The sequence below is a fragment of the Ovis canadensis genome, chromosome 23, assembly GCF_042477335.2.
Source record: "Ovis canadensis isolate MfBH-ARS-UI-01 breed Bighorn chromosome 23, ARS-UI_OviCan_v2, whole genome shotgun sequence".
NCBI classification, from domain to species: Eukaryota; Metazoa; Chordata; class Mammalia; order Artiodactyla; family Bovidae; genus Ovis; species Ovis canadensis.
This window is the reverse complement of record NC_091267.1, coordinates 20,657,910-20,674,983: the sequence shown is the minus strand read 5'-3', so window position 1 is coordinate 20,674,983 and position 17,074 is coordinate 20,657,910. Positions and strand designations below refer to the sequence as shown.

The window sequence follows — 17,074 nt, the reverse complement described above, 5'->3', positions numbered from 1 at the left end:
GTAGTAAAGATAATCTCTTTTAACAAGTGGTCATGCTGGGAAAACTGGTCAACCACTTGTAAAAGAATGAAACTAGAACACTTTCTAACACCACACACAAAAATAAACTCAAAATGGATTAAAGATCTAAATGTAAGACCAGAAACTATAAAACTCCTAGAGGAGAACATAGGCAAAACACTCTCCGACATAAATCACAGCAGGATCCTCTATGATCCACCCCCCAGAATACTGGAAATAAAAGCAAAAATAAACAAATGGGATCTAATTAAAATTAAAAGCTTCTGCACAACAAAGGAAAATATAAGCAAGGTGAAAGACAGCCTTCGGAATGGGAGAAAATAATAGCAAATGAAGCAACTGACAACTAATCTCAAAAATATACAAGCAACTTATGCAGCTCAATTCCAGAGAAATAAACGACCCAATCAAAAAATGGGCCAAAGAACTAAATAGACATTTCTCCAAAGAAGACATATGGATGGCTAACAAACACATGAAAAGATGCTCAACATCACTCATTATTAGAGAAATGCAAATCAAAACTACAACGAGGTACCACTTCACACCAGTCAGAATGTCTGCAATCCAGAAGTCTGCAAGCAATAAATGCTGGAGAGGGTGTGGAGCAAAGGGAACCCTCCTACACTGTTGGTGGGAATGCAAACTAGTACAGCCACTATGGAGAACAGTGTGGAGATTCCTTAAAAAATTGCAAATAGAACTGCCTTATGACCCAGCAATCCCACTGCTGGGCATACACACCGAGGAAACCAGAATTGAAAGAGACATATGTACCCCAATGTTCATCGCAGCACTGTTTATAATAGCCAGGACATGGAAACAACCTAGATGTCCATCAGCAGAGGAATGGATAAGAAAGCTGTGGTACATATACACAATGGAGTATTACTCAGCCCTAAAAAAGAATTCATTTGAATCAGTTCTAATGAGATGGATGAAACTGGAGCCGATTATACAGAGTGAAGTAAGCCAGAAAGGAAAAACACCAATACAGTATACTAACACATATATATGGAATTTGGAAAGATGGCAATGATGACCCTGTATGCAAGAAAGCAAAAGAGACACAGATGTGTAGAGTGGACTTTTGGACTCAGAGGGACAGGGAGAGGGTGGGATGATTTGGGAGAATGGCATTGAAACATGTATACTATCATGTAAGAAACGAATCGCCAGTCTATGTCCGATGCAGGATACAGGATGCTTGGGGCTGGTGCACGGGGATGACCCAGAGAGATGTTATGGGGAGGGAGTTGGGAGGGGGGTTCATGTTTGGGAATGCATGTACACCCGTGGTGGATTCATGTCAATGTATGGCAAAACCAATACAGTATTGTAAAGTAAAATAAAGTAAAAATAAAAAAAATTTTAATTAAAAAAATAAATTAAGAAATGAAAAAAAAATAAATTAAAAGAAAAAAAAAGTTGGCTTAAAGCTCAACATTCGGAAAACGAAGATCATGGCATCTGGTCTCATCACTTCATGGAAAATAGATAGGGAAACACTGGAAACAGTGCCAAATTTTATCTTTTGGGCTCCAAAATCACTGCAGATGGTGATTGCAGCCATGAAATTAAAAGATGCTTACTCCTTGGAAGAAAAGTTACGACCAACCTAGACAGCATATTGAAAAGCAGAGACATTACTTTGCCAACAAAGGTCCGTCTAGGCAAGGCTATGGTTTTTCCAGTGGTCATGTATGGATGCGACAGTTGGACTGTGAAGAAAGCTGAGCACCGAAGAATTGATGCTTTTGAACTGTGGTGTTGGAGAAGACTCTTGAGAGTCCTTTGGACTGCAAGGAGATCCAACCAGTCCATTCTGAAGGAGATCAGCCCTGGGATTTCTTTGGAAGGAATGATGCTAAAGCTGAAATTCCAGTACTTTGGCCACCTCATGCGAAGAGTTGACTCATTGGAAAAGACTTTGATGTTGGGAGGGATTGGGGGCAGGAGGAGAAGGGGACGACAGAGCATGAGATGGCTGGATGGCATCACCGACTCGATGGATGTGAGTTTGAGTGAACTCCGGGAGTTGGTGATGGACAGGGAGGCCTGGCGTGCCGCGATTCATGGGGTCGCAAAGAGTCGGACATGACTGAGCAACTGAACTGACTGACCTTCTAAAAACTGCATTTTTTAGTCCCCCCTCCAAAGTTTTGTTTTTGATGACATTGTGTATTCTCTATTCATTGCAACTATAGTTGATTTTACAAATTTTTGTCCTTTATTCTTCTTTTGGTCATGCTGCATACCATGTGGAATCTTAGTTCTCATGTAAACATGTTACCCGTGTTCCCTGCAGTGGAAGTGCAGAGTCTCAGCCACTTGACCACCAGGGATGTCCCTCCTGTTTTGTTTTTTTTTTTTTTCTTTACAATACTGTATTGGTTTTGCCATACATCAACATGAATCTGCCATGGGTGTACACGTGTTCCCAATTCTGAACTCCCCTCCCACCTCCCTCTCCATACCATCTCCCTGGGTCATCCCAGTGCACCAGCTCCAAGCATCGTTTTTAAGTGTTTGATCCTCTGCCTTTACTAGATATTTGCCGTTACCATTGAGGTTTTTTTCACTCATATATTTTATTATTTCTTCTTATGACCTTCTTTTACTTAAATAATACTCTAACATATTTTTGTAAGGCTGATTTAGTGGTGATAAATTCTTTTAGCTTTGGCTTGTCTGGGAAACTATATCTCCTTCAATTTTGAATGATAATCTTGCTGAGTAGAGTCTCCTTATTGTAGATTTTTTTTTTCCTTTCAGAATTTTTAATGTATCATGCCACTCCCTTCTGGTTTGCAGCTTTTGCTAGACCTCAATATCTGTTTCCTTCTTCAGTTAGGAAAGTTTTCAGCCATTATTTCATCAAAAATATTATCTGCTCCTTTCTCTCCCTCTTATCCTTATTGGATCCCTAAATGTAAATGTTAGTATGCTTGAGGTTATCCCAAGAGGTCCCAAAAAGATTGGTGTTTTGTTTTTTGTGGGTTTTTTTTTTTTTTTGCTGTTTTGACTGGGTGATTTCCACTATTCTGTCACCCAGTTGCTTATGCATTTTTGTCACCTAATCTGCCATTAATTTCATCTCAGTTCAGTTCAGTTACTCAGTAGTGTCCAACTCTTTGTGTCTCGAAGGACTGCAGCACTCCAGGCTTCCCTGCCCATCACCAACTGCCAGAGCTTTCTCAAACTCAAGTCAAGTTGCCATCATGATGATGAAACTCATCATCGAGTCGGTGACGCCATCCAACCATCTCATGCTCTGTCATCTCCTCCTCCCACCTTCAATCCTTCCCAGCATCAGGGTCTTTTCAAATGAGTCAGTTCTCCGCATCAGGTGGCCAAAGTATTGGAGTTTCAGCTTCAGCCTCAGTCCTTCCAATGAACATTCAGGACTGATTTCCTTTAGGATCTCCTTGCAGCCCAAGGGATTCTCAAGAGTCTTCAACACCACAGTTCAAAAGCATCAATTCTTCGATGCTCAGCTTTCTTTATAGCCCAACTCTCATATCCATACATGACTACCAGAAAAACCATACCTTTAACTAGACGGGCCTTTGTTGGCAATTCTGTCTAGTGTATTTTAAATTTCAATTACTGTAGTCTTCAGTTCTAATTTTTCTTAAATTTTCTAATTCTTGATGAAGTTTTCACTGTACTCCTCTTTCTCCATGTTCAGTAAGCAATACTTTGAACTCTTTTTCAGGTCAATCAATTATCTCCATTTCATTAGGGCTTTTTTCCTGGGGTTTTATTTAGGCCAAGGCCTTTTCCAGGATGTGCTGGGGTTGTCACTTTCGTGACGGAGGGTTGGAGTGGGGTGTGGTGGCCACAGTCAGTATCAGGTATGAGCCATGGCTTCTAGGGGTGCTAAAGGTCTATGAAGGTGGGGGGCAAGGCTGAAGCTCAAGGAGTTGGGGCCACAGTCCAGTGTGAGCTGCATCTTCTCTCCTAGGGTACGTTGGCAGCTAGAGCCCCGTGTGGGCTGGGGGGTATGCTATGGTGGTCTCAGTACACTGGTCCAGAGCACCAGCCACTTTTCAGACCGATGCCTCTGTGCTGGAACCAGTAGCAAGCAAATCTGGGTGCACACTGTAAGAGTAGAGTCTTGGTTTCCTACAGCCCTCTGGTAAGCCCATCTGGTTTCTAAAACCAGCCAAGGAGGCTCCACTTCCTGGTGCTGGACCCCTGGGCTAAGGTGTCCAATGTGGAGCTGAAACCCCTGCTCCTTAGAGAGGCTCCACAAGTTTGTAACTGCCCTCCTCTTCTGGGTCACCCACGGGGCTATGGGTCCTAACCAGATGGCTTCTCTTCCCCCGTCTGTGTTTTTTCTTTATAGCCTTCATTGTAGAACAGCCATTCTGCTAGTCTTCAGGTTGTTCTCAGAAAGAGTTGTTCTACATGCAGCTGTAGTTTTGGTGTGTTCATGGGAGCAGGTGAGCTCAAGGTCTACTCTGCTGACTTGATCCTGCTTCCCCAAGTGCCAAATTGTTTTTGTTGTGTCGTTGTACTTACTTATACTTCCCCTAACAATGTATAAAAAACTCCTGTGGATTTATATCCTTGCCAATATTTGTTATTTGTCAGAGTTCTTTACTTTTTGTCAGTCTGAGTGTGGTCTTAACTTCTACTTCTCTAAATGAAACTGATATTGAAGATCTTTTCATATGTGTATTGGGCATATGCACTTTTCTTTGAAATGCCTGCTCACGATTTGTGCCTACTTTTCCACTGGACTGTTTGGGTTCTACTCACTGATTTGTAGAAGTTACTTATGTATCATTGATATTAGTCCACTGTCAGTAGCATTTGTTGTTGTTTAATCACTAAGTATAATCCAACTCTTTTGTGGTCCCATTGTCTGTGGCCCACCAAGCTCCTCTGCCCATGGGATTTCCCAGTCAAGAATACTGGAGTGGGTTGCCATTTCCTTCTCCAGTCAGTAGCATATGGTGAAAATATTTCCTTCTAGTTTATAAACATTTTCAATTACTTTTTGGTGCTTTTTAATTAATAAAGTTAATTTTTATTTATTAAAATTTATCAATCTTCTTATATTCAGTGCTTTCTAAAAACTAGTAGGAAAAAATTCTTTCCTAGCCCCAGGTCTAAAGGGTGTTCATGTTTTGTCTTTGACATATCAGTCCTTAATTATTTGTAGTTTTTACATATGTTACGAAGAAGGAATCCAACTTCATCTTTTCCCGTATGGATAACACTTTATCTTCTCCTGTTAATCAAACTGTCCTGCCTTTCTCCATTATCGTCATGCCACTTTGGACATATACCAAACTTCCATAAATATGTTTTGCTTATCTTTGCACCATGTCAAACAGTTTTAATTACCGTTATTTCATATGAAATTCTGCTGCTTGGTAGTAAGGTAAATTCCCTCCTCTTGCTATTGATCTTTAAAAACGTACTGGCTATCTCATTATTCTTTCTTGTAGACTTCAGAATAAACTCATCAAATTCTACCAGGAATACTCTGTTGAAATTCTGGGTGCAATTAAACCTATCCATCAATTTGAGAGGGCTTCCCTGGTAGCTCAGAAGGTAATGGATCTCCCTGCAATGTGGGAGGACCTGGGTTCAATCCCTCTGTCAGGAGGAAGATCCCCTGGAGAAGGGAATGACTACCATTCCAGTATTCTTGCCTGGAGAATACGACACACAGAGCAACCTGGCAGGCTACAATCCATGGGGCCCCAAAAAGCCGGACACAACTAAGTGACTAATGCTTTCACTTTCATCAGTTTGAGAAGAACTTACATTTAATGATATGAAGCAGCCACCATTTTGGTGGTCAGGAATCCAAGGATTGGGACTCAGAGGAAGCAAAGCACTGACAGTTTTTCAGCTACCGTGACATCTGGGGCCTCGGGTGGGACGATGGAAAGGCTGAAGGGGGATGCAGTGGCTAGGTGCAGGACTCGTGTGAAGGTTCCTTATTCACATGACTAACTGGCTGTTGAAGCCAGCCATCTGCAGGAAACCCAGTCGCTATCATTCAGAACACCCATTTGTGGGAATAATTTCAAGGGAATATCACTCCTCAATAACCACAAGGTATTGGCTCTAGGACCCACACAAATACCAAAATCTGCTGATACACATATCTCTAAGATGGGGCAGTATTTCCATATAACCTACGGACATCCCCCCTCACTTTAAACCATCTCTAGATTACGCAGGACACCTAATGCAAAGTGAAAGTGAAGGCTCTCAGTCGTGTCCGACTCTTTGCGACCCCATGGACTGTAGCCCACCAGGCTCCTCCGTCCATGGTATTTTCCAGGCAAGAGTACTGGAGTGGGCTGCCATTTCCTTCTCCAGGAGATCTTCCCAACCCAGGGATCGAACCTGGGTCTCCCCATGCAGACGGGTGCTTTACCATCTGAGTCACCAAGGAAGCCTGTAAGTACAATGGAAATCGTTGCTGCTGCTGCTGCTGCTGCTGCTGCTAAGTCGCTTCAGTCGTGTCCAGCTCTGTGTGATCGAGACGGCAGCCCACCAGGCTCCCCTGTCCCTGGGATTCTCCAGGCAAGAACACTGGAGTGGGTTGCCATTTCCTTCTCGTGTGACAAATCCAGGTCTGCTTTGGGGATTTTCTGGAATTTTTTCCCTAGTATTTTTACTCTGCAGTTGGTTGAATCCAAGAGTGCAGAACTGTGGATACGGCAGGCCAACTGTATGTCTGCTGTTCCTCCATTTAGAATGATGGTGCTCTATGTTTTTAAATATACTCCTTATTGTTTAACGTATTGCCTTCTACCTCTGATTCACTGAGAGCCTGCCATTAAGTAGAATATTATCAAGTACTTTTTCTACATCTTATCAGTGAAGAGAAGCATATAGATGTCTTTATATATATATATATGTATAGTCTAGGATTTTTGTCTCTATTCATAAGTGGGCCTATACTTTTCCATTCTCATATTTTCCTGGTTTGGTTTAAGTATCTGTTATACTGGCTTCATAGAATGACACATTCTTCCCTCTTTGGGCATTCTTCCCTCTTTTCCTATCACTCTTGCAAACAGCTTGACTAAAATTGGGATTGCCCTTGGAATGTTTGTTAAAATTTGCCTGAGACCATTAGTCTTGTGTTTTCTTTATGGGACAATTATAATCACTACTTCAATTTCTTTATTAGCTACAAGACTATTGAAGTCTGTTCTTTTTTAGGTCAATTCTAGTAAGTGATATCTTTCCAAGAATTTGTCAGTTTATGCTTTTAAATTTGCTCGTACAGAACTGCTGGTATTTTGTAGTAACTCTTCATGCTACTTTATCTGTATTATGTCCCCCTTTATATTCATTACACCATTTGTTCCTTTTGCTTTTTCAGTTGATCATTTATGGCAGAAATTCGTCTACTATTTTCTTCAAAGAACCAGTTTTTGCTTTGTCTTCTGTTTTGTAATATCTTTGATTCTATCTCACTACCTTCTGCTCTTGTTTCTTTATTATCTCTTCAACTTAATTTAGGTTTATTCTGTCATTAGTTTTCTAATTCTTAAGACAGGCACACGGCTTATCATTATGAGGCTGCCTTCTTCTAGACAGATCTAAAGCAAGAATTTTCTAAAGGATTAAAAAATGTGAGAGACTTTCACTTTTGCTGCATCCCATAGTTCTTTCTGTGTAGAGTTTTCATTATCATTCAGTAACTTTCCATTGTGGTTTTCTTTCATTGTCAGTTATGCAGAAGTTTTTAATTTCCAAGTATACATTCTTATTGTTTTATTAAAATTTAACTCAATTACAAAGTGGTAAGAGCTCATGCAATATGAATTTATTCTCTGAAATTTAGAGGGCTTTGTTGCCTGATACTTGAATAACTAAATGCTTTACATGGATTGAGGGGAAAATGTGTCTAATTCTTGGTTGCAGAAATCTGTAAATATCCACTAGATCAAGTTTATCAATTGTATTATTGAGATTTTCTATATCTTTTTTGAGTTACTGCCTACTAAAACTTATCAGAAATCAATAGCATGGATATACAGCTATTCTTGCAATAACAGATTCATCATTTCATCCTTATTGTTCTGTCACTTTGGGATTCAAATATTTTGAGGTTATTTTGTTAGATATATGTATGTTAAAATTGCCACATCTTCTTAAAGCATAGAATCTTTTATCATTATAGTGACCTTTTTCATACCTATATGTTTTATCTTAAGGTCAATTTCATTTCACATTAATATCAGTTTTATTTTTGCTACATTTGCTTTTTTATCCTTACTTCAGCCTTATAGATAGCATATACTTAGATTTCATCATACAATCTTTCAAGTTTGTCTTTCACTTGAGTTTAACCCATTTACTTTTATTGATATATTGATATAAGGTTCTGTCATCTTATTCCTTCAATTTGTCACTGCTTTTTTCATCCTCACTAAAAACAAAAATTGATACCTGCATTCCCCTCACAATAGCAATATAGCACTCTTTTACTTGCTTTGTTCTTCTCCTCACTAATGTCCATGCTGTTGATATTATCTAAATATAATTTTCCTTCTTTCAGGTGTCTTATTGTATGTATAATATAATATACATACAATAACATGCACATTTTTAAGACTTTTTTTTTACATATGCATGTTAACACAACCTGAATCAAGGGATAATATGCTATAGATCAGACACAGAACCAGGATGATTGCTTTGTGTCTTTTAAGTTAACACAAGACAAAAGATTATTGTTACTATAAACTCCTGCCACCAGAGGTTGGGTTTACCTGTCATTTGATTTCATGTAAGTGGAATCATCCAGTACATTCTCTGTCAGGCTTTTTTCGCCCAATTTAATGTTTTGACATTTATTCATGATGTTGTGGTTATTGGTATTGTTATTTTTTATTCCTGGGCAGTATTTTGTTCCATATAGTACAATATTTTTTAACTTATTCTTATTGATGGGCATTTAGGTTGTTTCCAGTTTGGGGTTATTATCCTTTCTATTGGGTTGTTTAGGGGCTTTTTGTCTTTGACATTCTTAGATTTTCACAATGAGTGTATAATATATATATATATTTTTTCTTCCCTGTCTTCTTCGGTTTTCTATGGGCTGTTTAAGTACAAACTTTATTGTTTCTTTTTAGTATTAGGAAAGTTATGTCCACATTTCAAGGACTTATTTTCAATTTTTTTTTTTCCATTTTTGAGACTTCTGCCATCCAGATGTGAGCACTTCTACTTTTAGCCTCCACATCTCCTAGTGTTTATATTTTTCCTTTCTATTTCCGAGTCACTGTTGTTTTCTTCTTTCTCAAAAATTTCCTCAGTCATGTTTTCTGATTAATTCATCCTCAGTTGGATCCATGTTACCACTTATCCTACCCATTGTCATCTTTCAAATTTTCATATCCATTGTACATATTTTTGTACCTTTTTCATGTTTCCTCATGTAGGTCTTTTATTTTTAATTTCTTATCTCTTTCAATGTATTTATTTGGCTAATTTAAAATTCCTGGCTCATCTGTTTTGACATTGCTGCCGCTTTAAAAAATTTATTTTCAGCATGTGATTTTCCTTCTAAAGTGGTCGTAGTTCTCAAATGTCTTGTTATTCAATATTTGGTGAGTGAGCTAATCTTCCCAAAGGAATAGCAGGAGACTACTCACAGTGAAAGGCCAGGCCTTGGTCTGTAGAGGCCCAGTCGGCTCAAGGGCTGGAGAATGGAGTCTCTGGGGCACCCATCATTCAGTCATCCCCAAACCAAAAACCACTGCTGGTCAGTGAGAAGCAGCATGAGGAAGGAACACTTCCATGACTGCATGTCCAGGCCTGGGGATCTGAAGTGTCAGGGCACAGGAGGGCCTGATGGGCATCAGAGAGACCAACTCTCTGGCAGCACAGCGGCTCTGGGTTGCAGCTTCGAGTTTGCTTGGAAGCACCCCCAGCCTAGAGATCTGAACAGAGAGGCAGGCACTGCTTCGCTCAAGGCATTGGCTGGTGGAGGCGAGAACAGGCTGTCTTCTGCCCCTGAGTCAAGACACCACCACCTGCTGCACACAGCGGTTCCAACAGCTGCCCCGTGACACCAGGGTTCGCTCACCTCGCTCCCTCTCCAACTGGAAATGAACTGGGGAAGGTGGACCCACAGTCCTGAGAGCTCAGCACTGTGGTGAATACCAGCCCCCATCTCCTTAACAACTTCAAATCTTTAATTCAGAGTAAATGTCATATGCATTGAATCTATCAGTTTTCAATTAGTCTCTGCATACTTAAAACTTCCCCATTTGGGTAAAAATGTGCAGGCACTATAGTAGTATCCTCACCTTGCAGACAGAACTGTATATTTTCAGCTGGGGATAGAAAATCTACATGAAAAACATAACGTGAAGCAATCCCAGACTTCATTCCCTATTGTAGTGGTATCAACCAAAAAAGCATTTCCCCCCATTTTAAGTCAAACTATTAAAAGTTTCCTTTCAGCCATTACCACTGCCCCCTCCTTCCTTTCTGTGCAAAGCAGTGTCACGTTTATTTTAGTCAAAGGTTCTCACAGTGCCTGCCTGCTGCTGCCAAAATGTGGGCACGAAGAAGCAAACTGGAAGAAAGCCAACAGGTTATCTGTTGGTTTGTGCTTTGTACACAGCATGGGCAATGCAAACTGGCTTCTTCTGTTCTTTCCACACTGCTGGAGCTACAGCTTATATAACTTTCAGAATTGAAGGTTCCGTTTGCAAAAAGTTGATACCTACATCCTGCCTCCCAGAAAGAATAGCCTAAATAAGATTCCTCATAAGTAATGGGCCTTGACAGTTTAGATCAGAATCTCTGTTCCATGTCAGTGATGGTTATATTTTCAAATCAGATCTAAAATATTGGGGTTTTATTCTTTCTCTACGAAACTAAAAAAAAAGAAAAATTCTACAGATTTTAAAGTGTTTTTAAGCAGTGCTTTTTGCTTTCATTCTTTAAACACCTAACAAAAATCTACTCTCATAAAAGCTTAAAATAATGCCTATTTTGACAAAGTCAACAGAATTTGAGCCTAACTTTCATGGTGAAATTCAACAGCTTTTACTAATAAAGTATTTTCTATATCCATCCATCCATTCAATTCAAGTAAATCAATATAAACTGAACACTTGCTTTGTGAGGCATTGTCGGAGGCAGAGAGTCTCAGCTGTCAGAAGTCATGTTTTGAAGCAGATGGTGGGGAAAATGACTTTATGCAAATGAGTATAATACAAAGGGAAAAGGGCTAAGTGATATAAAAGTTAAAAAAAAAAATTCGACTAAAATCAATGCGGAAACTCAAAGAGTAAAGACGTTCTTGCCAGTCGGGGAATCTGCCACAGCTTCATGGGAGAGATGACCTTTGATCTTGGCCTTTGAAAGCAGGCAGAAGTGGAAACGAAAGGTGGGTGGAGGCACGCTGGTGGAGGAAAGTTGAAGAATTAAACCAAGAGGCAGGAAGAGAAAGGGCACGGAGGAGCAAGCCAGAGAACATGAAGAGAATAAAAGGGGAGTTGACAAGGCTGCTGAAAGGGGAACAGATAGCCGGGGGAGGTCTTTCCTTCCCGAGGTCCACAGGATAACTTGCTGGAGGAAAAATGCACCAAAGAATGGGCACTTGAGACTGGAGATACTGGCACCCAAGGACTGCCTTCCAGTGGGAGGAAGTGGGTGAGGGGGGTTTCCTAGGTGTGGGAACAAAAAAACAAAAAGAACAAGAAAATAAAACTCTTCTCTCACTGAAGCCATTATCATTTTGGGCTTTCTACTTTGCATAAAGCAATCATGGCTTTTCCTAACAGATAGAAGAGGTAAGCTTTTATAAGAGGTACCATATCCATAAACTGATTCTCTGCAACTCAAGCTTTACAAATCTCATCAGAAAATGATTAAAAATAGTTTTCCACTTTATAATCTGTTTCTTTCCAGGGTAAGCCAAGGGAAGAATGTTCACAGAGGATCTGAGGAATTCATGTTTCCAGAATGTGCCCAGAATGCAGGCAATCTGCTACCAGATCACCGAGCACTGCTGCCTACATGATCGAATGGAACAAGACGCAGACGCTCCTCCAAAGGCACAGTCACGGGCAAGCCACAGGGCAAGCCACAGGGCCAGCCACAGGAAAGTGACATTGTTGGAAATGGAGAAATGCATGGAAGAATTTTCCTTGCAGTCTACATTCACATACATATATTTCTCTTAGATTAAAGAGAAATTTATGGAACATCACCATATGGAGCACTTTAAAAGAGCAAATTTCTTTTCTCAGGCAGACTTCCCAAAGGCAGGAGTGAATGAAACACAAAAACGGACGTTGAGAACATCTGAAACGGGATCACGCTGAGCTCTTTGCATCTCACTACCAAGTCTCGGGACCCAGGTCTTGGCTTGGTCTTCCATATATTCTAAGCCTCAAGGTCTACCTACTCAGCTCAGCAAACCCATCTCACTTGGAACCAGGTGACTTGTTACTTGAGTTTTAAAAGGAACATCTTGGGATGAATAACTTCTGACTTAAGAATAAACTGAAACTAAGTCTCCTAACTCCCCAAAACAATGGTCTTCTGTCATCCATTTCCCTAACTGCTTGGATCATGAGGTCAACAACAAGTGGCCAGAGGAAAAATCAGCTCCCAAACTGATGGGTTCTTTAGGCTAAGATTTTCTGTTGGCTGCTAAGATTATAATTTCATGTGTTTTTCATTTTCACAATTCAAATGGAGAAAAAGCAATATTTCACCAACTGACATTCAATCAAGACAACTTGATGGGCCAAAGAACAAGAAGCCTCAAGTCACCCAGGTGTATAAAGTGCCTCTATGCAATGCTTTACAAGACTTAGTTCTTCCTGATGACTTGCTCAGTGTCTGCCATTAGTGACCACAGGACTGTGGACATGAGCCTCCACCAGAAATGGATGATCTTTGGGGAATGTAGTTCTGAGTAAAACTCACTTTCCAGCATATCTGGAAAGGGACGGAAGTATTGCAAGGACACAAAAATGTTAATGTTTTAATGAAAGATAGTAGAGATCATAAGAATAATCAATCACTGATAATGTCCAAGAGACAATCACGTACGTACAGGGAGGACCAGGCACTCAGTCTTCTCCCTCACTTTACAAGGCGGGTGTCCGTATCCCCAAGGACAGCAGAAGCAGCAGGCTGTTCCCGGTCCCACAGCCATGTGGGGCGAGGCCAGGCTGGCCCCGGGTCCCTACACTCGAGAGCCCTAGGCCCTGAACCACTGCACCATGCTCTCTCGTTTGCCGAAAGAACTGTGGATACACCTCACGTGACAAGAGCAACTGTTATTCTTATCCATCAATCTGCCAGGTACAAGAAACATAAGGGGTCAGGCAGATCTCAAGAGAAAGGAGCAGACAGGTGCGGCCACCAAGACTGACAATGGAAAATTACTACGGATAATGAGTGCATTCAGCACTCCAAAGGGAAACTGGTGACCTGCAGTTAAACCCGCAAATTCCATCTTTCATTCCCCTATTTACAGAATACCAAAGAAAAGAACATCCAGTTATTCACTTTTGAAAGCAATTTTTGGAAGAGTGTGGAAGGGCTTCAACTAGGTCAGCTAAATATTCTATGTGTTTCCTCTGTTTTCAAAACCGGGGGCCACCTTCTCCCCCAGAGGGCTCGAGATCTAGAACACAGACACCTCAGGACCAGTGTTGGCCTGCTGTGGCTAACATGGCACAGTCTTTGAGCTCATTCTTAGCAGTTACACATACTAACCCCTCCAACAAAATGGCCAGGAAATGGGAACTCTGGAGACAGGGAGGTGTGAGCTAGTACCCTACCCCCCAACCCTGTTGTGCACTGGACCGCTGCCTAAATGAGGGATGTGTGATGGGAGGGACATCTGGCTCGCAGGCAAGAGACCCAAACTCAAGCCCTGACTTCCTCACTAAGTGACTGAGTGATGTTAAGGCATCTGTAAAGCTGAGGTATTAATCAGTGGTTCTCAAGCTGTGATTAGGATCAAGTTCATCTGGCCAGTTTGCTAATCGTTCCAGACACAGGCCTGAGACTATGGTTCAGGTGGCCCAGGCATCTGCATTTCAAGGCATCCTGGGAGATTCTGATGCTGCTGGGTCCTCAAGGTAGAGCCACGGTGGCTGCTGAAACAGCAGGCCAGTGACCTCAGGGACCGTCTGCTCAACAGCTTCCCCACTGGTTGGCTGGACACAAGCTGAAGAGACAAGGACAGGCGGGCAAGCCACCAAGGCCCTGGAACACCACATGCCCCCGAGGTTCACACCTTGGATGCGTTCTCCTAAAGCCAGGACCTCCCTCCCACTTTCCAGGGTGGCGGCCCTTCTGTAACGTCCCTGCGGGGTCACAAATCCCCCCATGGCACTGCACTACCCTGAACTGCTAAGAGAATACAATCAATTACAGTTCTCTTAGCTTCCAAGGACATGAGGCAAAGCGAACCCTGAGATGTGACTCAATCAACCAATGAACCAGAAAGGAAGTGATGACTTCCCTAAAGAAACCCAACTTTTGTAGAAAAAATGGAAGTTATCTATAAGATCCAAACACAAAGACAGGGATATCAATGAGGGGGGAAAAGAAGCAGGGGGAACAGAGTACAGTGGTTGGAACCCCCAGGCTAGTCAACAGTTATCCTGGACTCCAACCTCGCCTGCACTCTTTGTCAGCCACAGATGAGCCACCAAGCCGACTCCATTCACTCACCTCCAACCTAGCAACAAAGGCAGTATTTTACAGGAAGACAGATTAAATAATAAACATTCTGAGAATAGTGCCTGACACACTGAAAGAAGTTCTTTAAATGAAGTTACAAAGAAATCCATTTTATCATTCATCAGTGAAGACTTAAAAGGTAATACCCCCCAAATGACATAAATATAAGAAACCAAGCAAAAGGAAGAAATAATTCCTAAGGTTTCTGCTCTTAGAATTTTTCACAATACTGCCATGTCCATTGCTTCAAATTAATTTGGGCTGCCTGGAAACTTCTGAACTTCCGAGATCTACTTCTCAGATCTCTAATCAATAATTTTCAGACACTAAAAATTAATCTGCTTCTATCTCAGTATTTAATATATATTTTGTCCCCATGCTTCCAGCTTAAACATTACATGGGTTATTTTATTAATGATAGCAATTTGCTAACAGCACTTAGTAAAAAAAAAAAAGTGCTTTTTTTCTTATTAATCACAATTTATTTAGAAAACAGTTTCCTAAATAATGAGTGTGTATGTACATGTGATGGAGAAGGAAATGGCAACCCACTTCAGTATTCTTGCCTGGAGAATTCCCATGAACAGGAGCCTGGCAGGCTATATAATCCATGGGGTCACAAGAGTCAGACACGACTTAGTGACTAAATCATCATCATCAAATCACGTACAGTGAGGTATATGTGTGTATACAAACAGAGATTTGTATATACACACATACATCTATGTATTTCTGCTTTTATTTTTCTTTTTTCAGACAAAATTTTCTCTTCTTAATTTCAAAAATGTCAGGGAAACTGCTGAAAGTGATTACATCTGAAGTTCTCTTTTTTTCCCCTGCATGTAGCTTGCAGGATCTTAGTTCCCCAATCAGGGACTGAACCCAGGCCGCAGCAGTTGGATGTGCCAAGTCCTAACGGGTGGACCACCAGGGAACTCCTGACCTTAAGTTCTGAGTTTAGAACTACATGCTGGCTACGAGTTATGTCCAGAGACCTCAACAGAGTTGGTCCTATTAAATTTTTCACATTCTTTTTCTTCATGATGTTCTAAGCTGAGACAGAATTTGAATCCAGGTGTAAATGACCATACATTCCACTTCTTCCTTTTTTTTTTTTTTTTTTACTACACAGCATTTCAGAAGTTGAAAGGTGAAAATAATAAGATATAACACATTTATAAATCATATGGAAAGGAGTTAATATTACTAAAAATTGCAAAAATAAGCTACTCACCAAACTAAACACATTTACTACAAATATCCATTCACTGATGTGTATGTTTTGAAAAATAAGGATTTGTATTGACAAGAGCCAAATTTTACATACAATGTTTTTTTAAAAAAAATCAGAACACAATATCTTCTTTCCATTCCTAAAATTTATACTCATGAGACTGATAAAAGCCTGCAAGCAGAAATTGTTAGTCAATTTTCAGTTACTAAAAATATTTTATTAAATAATTGATAAATAAGATTTTTACAAAACACATTGCATAGAAAAAGGTAAAACTGCTTGTGTTTCCAGGACTCTCTACATCTTTTGTTGCGGAGGCTTAGCATGTCTTCGGGAATGGGTCTACATACAACTTGCTTCAAGGTTGGCTCACCTGTGCAGCGGCCGCCTACTTCGGAGCAGAGCACCTCAGGGCATTCATGAAGAGTTAAGCTGCTGCACAAGATTTTCAAGACATTTCAAATAATAGGCACTTAGAGGGGTTTCTTCTGAGTCTGAGAAAGCTGAGACAGAAAGATCAGAGCACAGAAGAGTAAGTTTATTTAACGTCAGCACTGCACTGAGCAGCAGACACACACACTAACCTAAGAACTGTGTATAGATTCCAGTTCTATTTCAATTCTCGATGTGCTAGTACTATAAGGACATTTTTAAATTTAATATTTAAAACACATTTTAAATATTAAGACACTGTAAAATTTGTCTTTAGTTAATGGTTTAGCCAAAGAATAGAAACAAAAAATAATATAGCTCCATAATGGACACTTAACGACCTATAAGCCCAAATGAATGTCTTGCTTTTTTATGTACCATCCCTAATACATAACTCAGTTATTCACTACCGACAGAAACCCATGGTCACAGCTAGGAAAAGAACCCCAAATCCCACAACCGAACCACTTACCAAAAAAAAAAAAATCACACTTTATAAAAACACAAATTAATAACCAATAGACACAGAGTAGTACAGGAAAGACACAGTTCAGTGTCTTAACAGAAAAAAGGTTTAGAGAATAAAGCTTGTTGAAAACTGGTGTCACTTAAAATGAAAAATGCCCTTTGAGAGGAAAACCCTGCCTCATACCATGATCACATCACAGGGCT

The 17,074-nt window shown here is 40.5% G+C and overlaps 1 protein-coding gene across 3 annotated transcripts in view; it reads right to left on the bottom strand.

The window, feature by feature from the left end:
* Positions 1 to 16,165: 16,165 nt before the first annotated feature.
* RTTN (rotatin) overlaps positions 16,166 to 17,074 on the bottom strand; it is a 108,956-nt gene continuing 108,047 nt past the window's right edge. For all 3 annotated transcript variants that reach the window (XM_069569153.1, XM_069569152.1, XM_069569154.1), the window contains exon 49: positions 16,166 to 16,473. In XM_069569153.1, coding sequence (XP_069425254.1) covers positions 16,388 to 16,473 — 86 coding nt within the window. In that variant the 3' untranslated portion in view covers positions 16,166 to 16,387. The remainder of the gene's footprint in view (positions 16,474 to 17,074) is intronic.